At 39.8% G+C, this 17,261-nt stretch overlaps 1 protein-coding gene across 2 annotated transcripts in view; it reads right to left on the minus strand.

Annotated features, from left to right (window-relative positions):
- Positions 1-14,247: 14,247 nt before the first annotated feature.
- Positions 14,248-17,261, minus strand: part of GALC (galactosylceramidase) — a 39,960-nt gene continuing 36,946 nt past the window's right edge. For both annotated transcript variants that reach the window (XM_065838420.2, XM_065838421.2), the window contains exon 17: positions 14,248-16,821. In XM_065838420.2, the coding sequence (XP_065694492.1) occupies positions 16,678-16,821 (144 nt within the window). In that variant the 3' untranslated portion in view covers positions 14,248-16,677. The remainder of the gene's footprint in view (positions 16,822-17,261) is intronic.

Below are 17,261 nucleotides of genomic sequence, written 5' to 3' on the forward strand. Positions count from 1 at the left end.
CCAGCCCTGATAAACTTTCAGCTTGATTTTGAGCCTTTCATTTCACTTCACTTTCACTGCTAAAAGTAATACTGATTATCCCAAGAGAGGGAGAATATTTCTTTGCCTCTCTGAGGTGCCATGGCAATTAACATGGGTATAACTTTTTAGGAAGCTACAGAAATGAAGGCACTGTAGAAGTTCAAAGCAATATTATTATATGGCTCAGAAAATGGTACAATATGCTGACAGAAATTACACAGTATAGTGCTTAATAAACTTACAGCCAGCATAATAAAAATTCTGTCAGTAATAAACTCCTTTCCCAGTTGACTGCAGACCTGTGTTGCCAAAAATTATCACCTCCTTGCAGATCCTATAGCACTCCACCTTCATATTCAGTAAAATGGTACCTCAATGACATTGGCAGCCATTTTACTTACTATCTACAGTAATGAAAAATACAAATAATTGACCTTAGAATTCCTGGGTTTAGTCCTAAATTGATGCATTAGAAAAGCAATAAGATTTTATGCACACTTAGGTGAATGTGTTTGTGTCCAAGTGAGTGCGCCATCAAGCTGTGGACCTATCTGAAACTAATATCTTAGAGGTAACCTTTATTCTCCTTTACAGTTCTCTTTCTTGCTGGCCCAGATGTTACTTACACAATCTCTTATTGCAGAATCATCTGGGAAATCTGTTCTTATATCCCTGTCTGGCCTGCAAAGCAATGAATACATGTCCAGAAACCTTAAAAATACTATAGAACAACAATAAAGCATTGGTGGATATTTGTTCTGTTACTTTAACGAGTAGCTGTAAGTGATATATTTGTGCACATGAAAGACTGTGGAGGATAAACATGCCACCACAAATACCAATGGCCAGTAATGTCCATGGGACCATTTTGAAAGGCATTTGATTTACTTCTTGTTAGGCATAAATGATCTGGTCATCGATTATCTGATCAAAACCAACATCTTACCCACCTGGCTGTCAGCACTTTCCGAAAGGAGAACAATGCAGTCAGAGAATAATTTGAAAATAACTGAGTAAAAGCTGTTCATGTAAATAGATCGATGGACACATGCATAGAGAAAACAAGGTCTATTGACAGATTAGTCATAAAGAGAAATGATTAGAATTCATTAAATGAGTACTACCAGTTTACCAGCTTTAGCAATCACACTGCAACAGATGCCGGATTTCAGAAGACATGCTTCAGTAGTCTAACTACAACGTGTTTGAAGTATTTGAATGCCCATGAACTCCTTTGCCCTGAACTGGTTTGAATCCAGGCACCAGTACAACTTTTTGTCTCATTCTGGATGATAGGCCACATATCAGGATGTTCACTGAATGCAGATAAGACTTAGAAAGCAGTCTCCCATGCTGGGATATTAACAATCACTTGTTAGTTTTTCATTAAAAGAAAAAAATTAGTCCTAACACTGTCCTTGGCCAATCTTCCCACGTCCACCACAAGCATGCTATGCATTACTCACATCTTACTATTTGTTGTAAAGCTGTGAATGGTGGTTTTTTATTTCATGCATACCCATATTTCTGTTTGTATGCAGTCTCTTGCCTTGGCACACTGCTCTGAAAGCTTAGTGCTGACCATGAAAGCTACAGGTTCTGTCTTTCCATTTCATTTCCCAGACTAGTCCAAAACTAACATCATTAAGATAAAGTGTTAGCTTGTCTTTCCTAGGCAAATTGAAAGACAACTCATAGGCCAAATTCAGCTGAAATTTAAAATAGAGCTGACAATCAAAACAAGGGGCACACAGAAGTTGTGGGATAAGTGTTCTTGCACTAAACATTTGTTTGTTAATCCTTAGGAGGAAAAAAAAAAAAACACACAAAAGAGAGCTGAGCAAGTCATTTGGCAAAGGAAATTATGAAGAAGGAAATGTTTTTTCAACACAATGTCTCAAGAACAATACAGATTTATTGTACAGTGTGAAATGTCTAAATTCTTTTGATATATTTACAGTGCTCTTACCTTGTGTTACGTCTTCTAAGGATGTGATGACCAAATGCCACAAGGCCTTCTCAGAAATGTATCATAGACCTAATAAATACATAAATAATCCAACATTTCTTTGACATTTATTGACTTCCCAGAGGCTCATGGAATATGAAAGACAGGTCTCTGGAATTTTAAGCAGTGTTGCCTTATGTAGTTGAAAGGCAAAAGATGGAAGGACTTTGTGTACCCGCAGTCTGAGGTGCGAGGAGAATACAAGAAGATGAAGGTGGGAGGAGAGGAAGTGGCTACTGAGTGTGTTCTGAAGACAGAGATAATTCAGGTACCAATCTCTCATCCAGAGAGTTAGACCTCATCTGTCAGACTGAATTGAGATTGGTGCTTAACATTCGTATTCCATAAAAGAAAGTAGAATTTAGGGCTGACCACAATTCAAGATGCTTTCTCACATCACACACATTGCTGAGATTTCTCCCTTGTCCACTCTATTGGGCTATGGATACTGCTCAAATCACCCAGTGCAGAACCAGGAAGAAAGAGTTCTTCCTCCCTACAGCTTCTCCCCACCATCAGACAGTGGTAAATGGGAAACAGATTTTATCATTATTCAGGTATTCAGTCTTTCTGCAAGATGCTTCAAAATGTGATTTATGAATAAATTTGTCTGGGCAAGAAGCAACATACTGCTCATAAAGCAAAACTAGCATTATTGGTGATAGCTGGTCCAGTGTGAAGATCTCAAAATTTCTGCTGTTTACTTAAAATGTATTCTGGCTGCAAGCACCACACTGAATTGCAAAACTAAAAATGTAAATAGTTTATATGTCTGCATGTATACATATCATGAAAGAAGCAGAATGTAAAGACAATTAAATAGCTCAAACTCCAATTCAGCTACCATGCTTGCAGAGCTTGATTTACTGTTTTTAATAGGGTGTCTCCTCTATGCTGGAGCTGTCTTAAGCATCATTAAATTACCAAAATTTGTTGCAAACTAAGAACATACATATGTTTTTACAACAGCTCAGATACCATAATGCATCCAACAGCAATTGCAAACCACTGTAAGATAAGGCAGAGTCCACAGCGAACCCACATGTACTCCCCCAAAACAGCGAACAACCTCAACAATGGGAGAAAATGGACTGCGAGCTTAATTTTCAGTGCTAAATCAGAGAGAACAAGGGTCTGAATATTTTTATCCCAAATCCAAACCCACCAACCTGACTGCCAGGCTGTGTGCTGCTCTGAACTGTGAACTCTTCCATCTCTGAAAAATCCTGATCTGCTCTGGAATGATAATATATCCTTTTAAAATCAGCATTCGGAAAGGCTGCCCATATCTACTATAATCCATGAAATATGCACAGGAAGCATTGAAGTCAAGCTTGAAATCACTTGTCTCGGTGCTTTTGGTTGAATCCAAGACAAGGAGACATACCAGATGCATCATGTGGATTCAAGAAAGGACCATACTGAAAACACTCTCCTTTTGAATTTCTTATGCTCCTCAAGCAACAAATCCAGGAAAGTTATTAGACCTCTTATCTTATTCTTGCACATTTCTTGTGAACATTATGGATATAGTGTGGTTTCTCAATCTAAATACCCCTAGAGTTAAAATCCTGATCTGTATGCAATCAATGGAAGGTCAAAGACAGAGACCACTAAAGCTACAATTTCACTGCAAATTATAAATTCATTTTTCTTATAACAACGATGAAAAATTTCACTGCCTTGATATCCTTTCCTCTCCTATTCCAACGACAGCACAAGTGACAGGTGCCCTGGATTATGCTCAAGAGGATGCAACAGCAATGAGATGGTTTTGAAAGTTGCCCATTGATGGGTCTTCCTCTGCTCTTGAAAAGTAATTTTGAAAACATCACAAGGAACGTATTGCTATCCCTTTGCTATCCCATCAGGTACTTGTTAAACACCATCATATATTTGTGAGAAGCTGATTCTTGTTTCCTCAGCCTCCTCCTTTTTCCCCAGAGACCCAGCTGCTTTGACAGAAGCTAGGAAGAAATCAGAACCATATTGTCATTGTTCTCTCAAAGTGGATTTTTTCCCCAGAATTTTCCAGTATTAATTTTTTCCCATACCAAAACCATCTTTTGCCACAGGATGGAACTTCCAATTTCCATGACAGTTTTAAAAGCTGAATAAATAGAATACAAAAAAGAAACCTTATCATTGCATTCATCCAAATGATGTTAAATATTTAGGCATATTTTACACAACAGAAAAATGCCTCTTAGGTCTTGGCCACCATTCTCTGCCTAAAGCAAGTCACAGTGTTCAGAGCTTGGTTTAAACCATTTGTGTGTGCATAGCAACTGATCTTTCATTTTCAGTTGTTGCATTGCCATGACTTAACTACAGTCCAAGTTTTAGTATTCCAGTTCTCTGGGGTAAATTCCATTACATGATGCTCACTTCCAATAATGCAAGCTATTGTTTCCAGGGTGGGGGGGTAGAGGCAGGAATGGAATTTTTAAAGGCGAGAGCTGTAATTCCTGTATTTTTTGTCTGAGTTATAATTTTTCCTTTGTGATAGCATTTTAATGAATAGATTTCAAGGCTGGAAAAAATTCAGTAATGTCACTGGTACATCATTTTTCAGACAGGAAATTTCAGATACAAGAAACATCAGTGCCGAAAGACTACAAAATCCAGGACTGGTGTCAAGACTGGGTAATTCTTCAGTAATTCACAAACATCCCAGTTTCAGGTATACAAGGGTTTCTTTGCTCCAGTATTAGAACTCTATCAATTCTGTGTTTGGCCTGTCACTCTACAGGAGTATCAGCAGTACTAAAAGCTACTAACAGGCTAAGATGGTGCATTCTGTCCCCTTGATCTGAAGGTGAAATCCTACCTCCTAAATTTCCTTAATCATCTGAGTAGCCTTCCTGCCTTTTCACCAAGTGAGCTGTAAGGACAGTCTGCACAAATGAAGCCTAACCAGAAACCCTCACGGATCTGATCTGCAGAAGGACAAACCACCCACAGTTCACCAAGTTCCATATCTTCACTTCCCCTGGGAGTTAGGTCCATTCCCTCACTTAAAACAGCTTATAACTAAGACAGGGTTGCTCCTCAGTCAGTTCTTCCCAGGCGCCATGCCTTACTCCCTTGGTCTAGACACTGATGCGATTTCTCCATTTGATGTGGCGTTTTCCACATTACAGCTCTCAGGAGAAGACTGTGCTCTGCTGAGTATTATGTATGGCTCTCTGAGGCACCGGATTATAGCTCAGCTCTGTTACTAGAACTCCTTGTTATTAACTTTACTGCTCTGTGCTGTGTATTACAGCATGAAGCAGCCCAAGTGCCCACCAGTGCTGCAGTGCTGGGGCCAAACAGGTGGTTTGTCATTCCAGATGGGGAAGCCAGAAACAGGAGCTCTCACCAGCAACTGGCAAGTGCAAATTTACAACAGTGCCACGTCCAGGTTCTTCCTTCTCTCTCAGGAGCTAAAGCCTCTGTCTTAAGTAAATTCACTCACTAAATAATCCACAATAAACTTTTCAAAATGACTGGAAACATCGTTAACAGGCTGCCAAGTAGCATCTCTGTGCTAACTACACAAAACACAGTCATCCTGGTGTTATCTTGCTAGCCAAGACAGGGCGATATAACTCACCTGTCCCAAAGATACTTGTAAATAACTGTGGTCCTCTACAGGCCATACAATATCTTGGGATCTCTCTTCCACTTTCCTATATATTCTTCACTTATCCAAGCGCATTTTTTTTTGTAAGTGTTTGCCTTCAAAGTACTGTGGATGGAGAGGAAAACATATCAAGGTTTAATGATCACATTAGCACCTCATGGAAAGGCTTCTGTCTCACTCTTGCACAAGAAACTGAAGTTATACCAAGGAAAGGCAAAATAAAAACCTAAAATGTTCCAGAAGATCACATTCTGTTGAAGTAAACTACAAGGAAAAGAGCCATGACCCAGACAGCACAGAGTACCTAAGGACCTGTAAAGATAACCGAAAACGCTGGGAGGAATTTCATGAAGAAAACAGACAAAAAAAATACACAGGCTGTATTAAGGTTGTAAACCAATAAGCAAAATTTCTGCAATTCTTCAAAGATGTTCCTTCTCATTAGACAGGGGCACAACACTCCCACAGGAAACGTTACCTTCCTCCTCCGCAGAAACTCGTATGAAATGCTGGTCACAAGAGCCACTTAAACAAGCACCAAGTTCCCTGTTCCCTGCCTCATGCCTTCTGCCCACTACACAAACGACATATCCACCCTTTAGAGAAGCAAACCTCATGGATGCCTTACATAAAATCAGGACTAAAGAAGAACAGTCCCCACTTCAGTTTCACACGTCCTCTGGGTCTGGCTATAATCAGCACCAAAATCAGAAACATTTCTCTTTTTGCCTTCCAGGAGGCAAGGCATTGCAATACATTTTCATGTCAGGATTTTGTATCCTTGTTTTAAATTCTACAAATCGCTTGTGCTTCCCAGTCCCTACACACATCTGGGTAGGCCCTTTTGGGGGCAATGCAGCGAGCATAGAACATAAGTGTGAACCCATAACTACAAATTTCCTTGAGCAAGGTGTTACCAGAGAGGCTGAGACAGGCCATGCTTATGCCCAGAGCTGAACTGCCTGACACTGGTGGCATGTGGGGGTCAGGGAAGGACATCACCTCAGGAAGTCTGGGGCTTAATCCACAGTGAAAGCAAATAGCTGGCTATTAACCTAGGGCACATAAAGCTTTTGAAAACCTGGTGTGAGGGAGTGAATTGCTTTCCTGGTAATCACTGCTCATTTACTTCTCCCATATTTCTGATTATGCTGCTCTGAGACACTTCATAATGGCCAAACCCATCCTCCCTTTCTGCTTTCACACTGTTGACCCCTTTGTTTTTATAAGTTGCTTAATCACCCCAAAGTCAGCCAGTTCCAGTTTCCAAAGTGCTCTTTGTGTCCTGCCTTCACACATATTTACAGGGCTGCTGCCTCTCCTTGTGTCCAGACATCTTTAAGCAAAGGACTGCCTTGTTCACGGATAAAATGTATGACATTTCCTCCACCAATGCAAACATGCTGCTTCTTTCTCACACAGTGTCTCTATCCCTTGCAGCTGCCCAAACTATCAGTTTGATTTTTTTAAATTAAAACAGAAAATATGAGCCCACACCTCAGAAAAACTCAAAGCAACAGGAAATAACAGTCTGGTGGCTGTATGCTGTATAAAGCTTTTCTGCACTGTTCTCACTCACTGTCACATGTGGTCGCAGGTTTTGTCCTGGGATTGCGCCTGTGCACACTCACAGCTCCTGTGCAGTCTCAGCAGAGCACACACGGCTGGGCACAGCAAACACCTGTGCACTCTCCTAGGGAGACCTTCCCACATCAGCACTGTGGCATGTAAAAGGCTTTTAGAATATTGACTGTAGCAGCACAATTATGATTGAAGGGCAAACACTGCGCACTGAAAGTAATCATGGCAGATCCTTTCATGGCTTGAATACACGTGTTAAAAGATTACCAAGAGTCACACAAAAGCTGTGCCACTGGCAGCCATTGAGCATTTGGGGCTTTTTCTTGTTTTAATGACTTTGATCCAGACAAACCACTGTAAGTAATAGATGCTTTACAAAGCACTTGGGTTTTTATAGGTTAATCTCCTTAAAGCAGATGCAAAACTATGAAAAGACAAATTAGTATTCTCTGTAGAGGAAATCTTGGGTTTTGTGCACAGAAGGCCGTGCGTAGTCTCAACCTTATCTTTCCTCTCAAGTAAAGCTGCCTTCACTCCTTGCTTTCACGCTCAGAGAGGCTGGCCTCAAACCCAGCAAGACAGCTATTTTCTTAGTCGAACTTCTACTGCCATCTAGTGCCTCCAGCACAGACCACAAGGTCCTCTTTACGAATTTGTCACCAAAGATAAAAAGTCCTGAGGTTCATGTCAAACCTCAATTTTTCATTCGAAAACCAATCTTTGTGATACCGCTATAGATTTTTTTTTTTTTCAGAGGACAGATCAGACTTTCTGTAATGAGATTTTTTTTGTAGCCTGAAGTATGAGCTACCCCTCCTGACTGTCTGGGCTGAGTGCTGTTTTCAAATACCATGTCAGTCACACTCACTGAACTGGAACAGCATTGCTGTTTATCTGGTTTTGGTTAGGACCAAGAGACTTTTCACAGAGAATTAGGTCTCCTGAGGAAAAGAAGTAGCTACAGTTAAGTAATAATACGAACAGTGTTCATTTACTTCAGGAATATGACATTGAGAAAAGGTGACTGCAGTTATAACAAGTGGACTTGGCCTTGTTTTCCCCTCGTATCATTTTGCTCTTTTGCCAGGTATGACTTATGTCAGTTTTTTTTCAATTAAAAGAGGGGAGAGAGCCTGGAGACAAGCATTTCTAAGGGCATATTATAGACTCAGGCCTTTTATAGATGCACTAACACAACTCCTTCTACCTTGTTAAATCATGAAAAGTACACAGGGACTGATATGACTCCAAGGAGACACTATGTAACCTTTACATCATTTCCTGTGTGTTTCTATACCAAACAAGATCTTTTCCAACCTATCCTAGCCATCTCCATTCTACTGGTTCCACTAGAGAGGCAGCTCTGCAAACCACAGCATGCAGCCTTACCTTCTCCAGAAGGTGTCATTGCAGGCAGCGGCAGCTGTTGGCGATGTGCCTGTGTTTCAGGTCACTGACTCCATCACTTTTGCCTGTTTTTCCCTAGCGCGAAACTGTGGGACAGAGAAACCACGGGACACCAATGTACTGCTGGTACATAGAATGAAGGGAACACTCTTCCAAAAACTCTATGAAAAGGCCCACATTCATAGTATGATTATCATGAAAGGTAGAGCATGACCACCATCCTCAGCACTGCAGCTCTCTGACATGGAGATTTTAAAAAGCAGCATGTTCAGGGGCAGATTCAAAAGGAAATAAAGTTGCCACCATCACTAACACAGGGCTGACAACTGCCCAGCATGGGCACATCTGCGGTGTCTTGCTCTCGGAACAACATCATGTTCCCACTTACACTTTCAATAGGAGGTGACACTGAGCTTTTAATCAGCACTTTTCTCTGCCAATGCTTTTAGTCTCCATAGGAAGGAAGTTAAAGCAGCAGCTCTGTTTCAGGTCTATTAAACAAGAGTGTTCTGTGCCACTGTATCCCTGCGTGGCACCTGTTTTCTAATGAGGAAACTGAGACATTAGGTGAAAGCAAGAGACCACATTAGGAATAAATACCACACTATGACATCCAAGACTTGCTTAAATCTTCAGACTGCTTGTATTCCTTCTGGGTTGCACAGACATTTTGAACAACAGTTGCAGTTTTCTATCCTTTGATGCACTCCAAATCTCCATCCACCACTCCCTTAAAGCTCTGGTAAGCATAGTGAACTTAAACATTATAGAAAAATCCAGGACTATGCAGAACTGCACACAGTGTTCCATAATTACTTAAAACCAGAACAGTACATTTTGAGAAGTAAATAGAGCTTTGCAGGTAAATTCATGATATTCTGCTTTCAGAGCACACTCCCCAACAGAAATAAAACTAAATAGAGAATCTCCCAGGTCGACAGAAACCTACAGCATGTAATACATGCTCCTCTTTTATCTGCAGCAGAGGGCACTGGTAATATTTACATGGTACTGAGCTCCTTGCAGGATTAAAGAAGTGGGATGTGGTCCATAATCTTTTGAAACAAGCAGGCACAGGAAAAAAAAGACATATCAGATCGACAATGCACTGCTAACACCTCACAGGGCAAAAAATAGTCATCATCACACTTACTATCACCACATTACTTTAGTGGAAGCTAGCAACTTTTTCAGAGAAAATGCCTTCTAAAATGACCTAATAGGAATAACTAGCCCCAGCAAGAAGTCTTCAAAGGCATCTGAGGTTTTGATGTAATAAAAGCAAGCAGCACCCTTTCTGCATCAAGCTTCTTGGCAGGGGGGGAAAGGGAGGAAGGGGTGTCAAATGTGAACATTTTGGTGGTAAAATGAGGAATGATAAACAGAAACATGGTCTACTGGTAGAGGGAGAGCGAGGAGATCCTTCAGCCTCCTAACACTCCAATGCCTGATTGTATAAGAAAAGTGATCAAAAACCTGTCTGACATGTAGGAGGTTGAGTTCCACAAAGAAGGTACAGAAGACTTGCATCTACTGTTCCCAGTTCACCTTGTAACACACAAGAAAAACACCTTCAATCCTTAATGCTACCACTGAGGATGTTATCCTTGTAGCCACCATATACAGCACTGAGGAATGTTGGGGGAAAAGGTAAAGATAGCAGCGGGGGGGGAAATACTGGCATGACTTGTGGTTTGGCAGCTAGAACAGTAGAAGAAGATTTAATTGCCTATATGAACTCTATTTATCCAAAAAGCAGGTTCCAGTGAAAACCTATTCAGTTCCATTAACTGTAGACTATGTGGGAAAACGCAGTGAACTGACAATATACAGCGCCAGCAGAAGAAAAAAATAATTAGCTGTAGTACAGAGCTCAAAAGAATAAATGGTACAAAAATAGGAAGATTGTTGCATTTTCACCTGGATAAGTATTTGAGTGAGAAGGGTAACAGACATCTGTATTAAAAGTGCAAATAGGAAAGGAAAATGAAACCAAGGGATGTAAATAATACCTTTGCATTTGCAGATGAGGACATTTTTGTTGCAGAGATCTACTAGACCTCTCATTAAGAAAAAAATATCGACATCTTCCTCATTATGACATTTGAAAGGAGTCTCCCACTTGGATTCAGTAACACCCTACCAAAAACTCCCATTAGCCTGGGGAGTGGGAGTTCACAGCTGATTCATTCAATTCAAAGCACTTTGTCTCTCAAGGTAGAATCACAGGTGCTTCATGAAGGACTTAAGCCACCCCACAAGTAAATTCTTGAGCTCAATAAATTTAAGCTACATTCTGCAGTTATCAACCTTGCTTTTATCATGAATTGGGCAGAAAAGCTAAACTACCTCCCTCCAGCCCTCACACAAATCATAAACAAAATGATGCTGGTTTAAAATCAATAGCAGAATAGCCACCTACAAAAGTGGAAGCTCTCCACCCCTGTTGTCTCAGCATGCAACTAAGGCAGGGCCCAAAAAAAGTACAACAAGAAAAATTCCTTATTTGGCAAGGAGATGGGCCAAATGATTAATAAGGTCTTCTCAGCCCCCTCCTTCTGCTACAGACTCACTCTGCTGCGTTCAGCGAATTCCTATAATGCTGGCAAAATATTTGTTTAGGATAAAGTATCAGCTAGGCAGCAAGAAAAGAGTCTGAATTTGAACCATTAAGCAGAAATCTTAGACTGAATAGGAAACAGGCAGCTCATGCCAGAGACATTGTGCATCCCAACACAGCTTTATAGATCTCTGCACTGACACTTTAGCATACACCTCAGCTCAGCACAAAACTGGTCTGATCTCCTGCCAGCAAATACTAACAGTTATTGCTCCCACTACAAGAGCAATCACGTTAGAAGGGAATACAACATCCTTAATAGGATTTGCTCTTTGTCATTGTTGCACACTCTTTGAAATGACTGTTAACTCTGTAATCAAGCTGTAAGGCTACAGAGGTGTCCCCACGCGATTTCATATTGGCTGATGTGATGAAGCTTCCCAAGACTTTGGCAGGTGGGTGGCAGTAGCAGAGAAATATCTTCCCTTCTCTTACAACTCCACTACGACAAAAGCAAAGAAACCTTCTGCAACCAGGAGCAGGACTGATTCACACATACATCACAAGTCTGCCTTCCAGCCACGTACCCTGTTGTCCTGTCTTCTGACCTTTTCTAATCCTAGTGTTCTTGGAAAACGGCAGTGGTGTCTATCACCAGCTAAACAACATTCGCTTTTTAGCAACAATAAAGTCTTGTATTCTCTATCGGTATTTTCATTAAATTATTGTTAATGGATGACAGCAAGGAAGATGACCGCATTTCCCAGCAGGAGCTGAGCAAAGAAGTCAAGCTAAGCCTAGACTGTTCTTTACTTTCCCCCATACTATATTTTGGGGTTTGGTGGTGGTGGTTTTTGTTGTGTATTTTTGGTTTGTTTTAAACAGTCATTTTGGTATTATCTTCTCTGTCTTTGACCATCAAGGGTTCCCAGACCATGGCTGCACAACATCAGCCTCGTGTACCAGGTTCTGTTTTCTCTTGCAAACCCTCAAATTAGTGCTGTACTGAGCCATCCTCTGATACAGTTCTGCAATTTGAAATGCACTGATGAGCACAGTAAAAACAAAAATACTGTTTTCCTGCTCTCCGTGATGTTTTAACTCTCCATCAGGTACACTTCATACCAACAGAAACAGCACTTAAAAAGAAAAAAAAAAGGTCACAGTAACAATTATTTTTAGGTTACTTCTGTCTCCACTTTCCAAAGATATGTCTGGGTTCAGCCTGGGGTATACAGGAGGACAGGTTTAATGCACTACTTGCAAAGCTTCTTGTGGAGCCCCCTCACAAAACTGATGTTTGCTTTCTGTATATGCTTCTAACCTTATCTGAAAGTATTTCCTTGAAGGGAAAAATACTGTTTTACAGTTGCTTGTCTTAGAGACTATTGAAAACCACACAGAAGTATGTTGGCAGGCAGTGAAAGCTTGGCAGTGCTGCTGCAACACACATTTTCCTCTGCTCAAGTGCTAGTAGGTTCTAGAAACAACACCTTTATTGTTTCAGTGACACTTGAGCATAAATGGAATGAACATTTCTGGTGGCAAGAGGAACTTGCTCATGCCAACTTTTCCTGCATTACCAGTATGGGCAGGATGATTGCTTAGGTTCCAGCTATACACAAAAAGCATTTACCTTTAACTAAGACATCCCTGTTAAGAACATGGATAAACATTTGCATTTCACTTCTGTTTCAGCAAGCCCTGACATTAATTGGCATGTGATATTTCTTCTCATCAAGTATCAAAGTTTAATATGCTCAAAACCTTAAAATAGCTACTTGATGATTTTGCTACAAGTCTAGCAAATATTTTAAAATGAGGGGTTTTTTACAACCTTGTCCCCCCACTACCAGCACACACTAGACTTTTATGAATGTAGTGCTTACAAGGGGGTTAAAAAAAAAAACACACAACAGCAGCAACAAAAAAAAAAAAAAAAAAAACACACAAAAACAAACACCACACACACACCACCACCACACTGAAGTGAGGATAATGAGGTCTCCAAACATTGTCCCTCTTTGGCCTTGCTGCTGAAACCATCACAGACAGCATTAATTATGGTGGCTGTTTTCATAATATGCACACCCCTCCACAAAATGGACTCTGGATAGAAACTTCACAGAAGCCAATGAAAATATAAGTGAAAACAAACCTGCTGCTATCATGCAATTAAACAGATTCAATAAGGAAAGAACAGATCATTACCACTCCAAATCCAAGCCTAAACTAGAAATTTACTTTTGACACAGTGAAACCAGGAGACTACTGCAAAAGTAGCCATTATCAGTAGCCTAAACTACTAGTAATAGTTCATTCTTCCTTTTGAAGGAATTCTAAAATCCCAAGAACTGCTCATCATGACAAACCACAGCCGTGGGCTGGCAGAGAAGGGACAGAGTTAACCTCGATGCAGTGTTTGTGTAGGTAGCAGCACACAGCTGGCTACTGGAAGACAGTATTTCCAGGGTAATTCATATCTACTGGGCATGATGGCCTGGAAAATATGACTAGCTCTATGGGATTTCTCCCCATCCCCTTTTAAAGTTGAACCCTTAAGTTTAGGGGAAGATGAAAAAATGCAAGCATGTTTGAAGCCAGATTTGAAAGGATGCTCAAAGTAAAGCAGCCTTATTTAAACTTTCGAAGTATAATACATCTACACAGTACTGGTTCCATACGTAGAAACAAATTTTCAGCTAAATCTCTTAAGTCTAGTACTCAGCAGTTTTGCATGACTGGCCCTTAAATACAATTTAATTCCCTTCACTAAATTGGGAGGGGGGAAGGAACCAACACACACACAGAAAATAGCAAAATGTATATTAAAATGTATATTGAGCACTAAAAACTGTTTTATCAACTGCACATGTCCTAATACATATGGATTTTGGGATTTGTTAATGAGGACTGTTTGGCTACTCAGTAACTCAGAATTAAGCTAATGTCAAGCATATTTATCAGGAATTGCAATGAGAAAACTGTCAGCTTTCTTGCTGGAGAAAACCAAGACCCATTTACAGAAGCATTCTGCACAAATAAAGGGTTTTAAAGTGTTTTATTTGTCCATTTGGAATGATTAGTATTTATAATCAACAACATAAATCCACCCCTCAATGAAAGATCTGACAGCTTGTTATTGCCAAACATATTACGGCCTGCTGAAGGGTGAATAATTACAGACATACAAAGATGAATAACATTATATCACCATTAAATCACTTACTCTATTCATAATAGTTTAATCCTCTAACATTATAAATTAAGATTAGAAAAAAATCAAAACTTCCAGTGGTAAAATCATTGTGTTTAACACACAATATAACAGTACAGTTTATTATACTAGTGCATTAAAAGGTAAAAAAACTGGATAGCTCCTTTGGAATAACAGCATCACTGCTGATCTCCTTACAAAAATGCTGCCTGCAGCCACACAAGCTACCAGGAAGTCTCCATGAAGCATCCTAGTCAGAAAATCCACCACAGCTAAACCATTACTCTGAGAATTACTGCTCCTATATCCATATTACTTGAATATGAGGGCCTAAAATTAAATTCCTTCACACCTAGAGTTACCAGTGACTTCCCTTCTGAAATCAAACAAGTAATGAACAGATTTGCATCCATATTTCAACCACGAAATGAAAGTGAAGTGAAAAAATTGCTTTTGTTTTTCAACCAGTAAATAGTTACTTAACATGGGAAGCCTTCTACAACAGTTTTAAAGTTTAGTGCTTTGGACAATTTTTCAAGGTTACTAGCATATATAAAACTTGCATGTATAAATTATTCATAACCAATCAATATCAATACAGTTGCTAAAACATAAAACATTTTTTACATATCAGAGATGGAATGTTGAGATCTCTTCTCCAAAAGCTAATTTGGAAGATAACCTTTACAAAAGTTGTCCAGTAATGGTTCATATTACATTAACTGTATGACAACTTCAAAGACTGAAGTTAATATTTACTGGAATCAGCTTTCAAAATAAAGTGGATCAGAATAATACTCCGTATAAATCAAAGTATACTGAAAATCTGTTTCTCAAATATATCGCCTGCTACAGATAGCTGCACACAGCTACTGGTGCCCTCTCAAGTCTGTGGAACTATTTGCTTGTCAATTAAAAAAGATGTGAATGTGAAAAGTAGATGGACACAGGCTTGTTTCAAATTGACCAAGAACAAATAGGAAAAATTCATGAGCCAACCAAATTTGGAATGTGTAGGATGAAAAACCCCATTCAGTACCTCATAGTCTCAGTGAATTTTCTTTGTAGTACATTAACTTGGAAAAAAATAAAAACAAAACGCACACACACATCAGAATCCCTCCTTTCCCAACAATCTGAAATTCCCTTTAAACTTTACTCTGTCATGCCTAGGAAAAGTTTAAAACCAGACACTGTTGTGTTAATACCACTGCCTGGCACTCTAAGCAATTCTGTCTGCATCTCTCTTACCTTGTGAATAGATTGCAAGCTCTTAAGGGCAAAGACTTTTTAAATTTTAGTCTAAACTAGAATATGATAGCATCCATATCTCCTCTGTCCTACAGTAATACAATAAACTAAACAACATTGTTGTGCTTCGACTATTTTCTGCTCTAAGCTTTACCTGCATCGAAAGTGAGAGAAGGTTCCCAAGTTTCTAAGAACAAAAGGCCAATCTTTCCACATGTGTCTCAACACAAAAGTAAGCACTCTGCTTGCCAGCATCCATGATGCGAAGTTTATACTCTTTGCACCATGCAAAAAACCCCACAAGGCTATCATTAATGAACGGCAAGTCATGGTATCTTTTAATCCATTTCAATCCTTTACTTGGAAAGAGGAGGTAGTTTCGAAGTAAGGCACATCTGGCACTGCCTGCTCAGCCATAATGCAACATTTCCATTCCACTGAAAATATGCATTATTTCAAGGCTAGCAATGAAAGCTGGAAGAAGTAATCAAATGCACTTGGAGTGCTGTAATGTAGCAGAAAAACATGCGAAACAAACTACGTACTTCATTCAAATGAAATCTGAAAATGACAGACCTATGAAAGTACGGGGCAACTGTCTCATAAGGCTTACTGGCACTTAGTTCTTTCTTTCAGAGTGAAAGGAATGGACACAATCTTGTTAAAGATGCAGCTTGAGATGCCACTGTCCTCTGTTAACTTCTAAAGTTATCTTAGAAGTGAGATGGGAAGTTAAAATGTTATTAAGAGATATTTAAATCAATTGCTTTTGTTTTCATTGTTACCTTGAACTAAAATCTAACCCCCAAAATCTCACACAAACCAGGGGATAAAGTTACAGTCATGTCGATACCCACTCAAGTAAACCTTTAACAAATAATGACAGAATTCAGATTCCTTGCCAACAGATCAATCTCAGCATAATAATAAGTTGTGCTCAAAGTTTGAACTGGCGCTTATTCAAAGTAATATGAGAACTGGGCTCTCCAAATGCAGAAGCCACCTCAGCTAGCTTCAACATGAAAGTTGTCAAACTGTGCAAACTCAAATGAGCGAGTTCCAATAGCAGCCCAGCCATTAGTTGGTTTAGAAATGGTCACATTCTCCCAGAGTGGGTAACCATTTAGCAGTCCTGAGGCAGAAGTGCCCTGTCAAAAAGAAGAAAAAGTTAGCTTTGTAAAATGCAGTGATTAAGTATTTTGACAATGAGCCTACTCACACGGGAGAAGAGACAAGGCAGAAAGATGTTGAGGCAACTACATTTCACACATTTTCTATGCAGAGGTGCTTCTAAATATTGCTTAGAATCCTCCAGTGCCCATCAGCTCTGTGAAACAGATCTAATGCCTTTACAGGGAACATATAAAAGGTTCATCTTCCCCTAACTCACAGCTTTGCAAACTCGATGTAGAACCTGAAATGTAAACTGGCTTTTCCACTTGTGTCAGGCTCCCTCAAACAGCCCAACTGTCTTAAGGGGACACAATACCCCGGCACTGTTTCTGCAGAGTTAGGCAAAAGTCAAAAGCAAAGAGAGATGTATTTTAGTCATTAAGCTGGGAGGAACAGAGGACAACAGAGCTTTCAA

The sequence above is a fragment of the Patagioenas fasciata genome, chromosome 5, assembly GCF_037038585.1.
Source record: "Patagioenas fasciata isolate bPatFas1 chromosome 5, bPatFas1.hap1, whole genome shotgun sequence".
Classification (NCBI taxonomy): Eukaryota; Metazoa; Chordata; class Aves; order Columbiformes; family Columbidae; genus Patagioenas; species Patagioenas fasciata.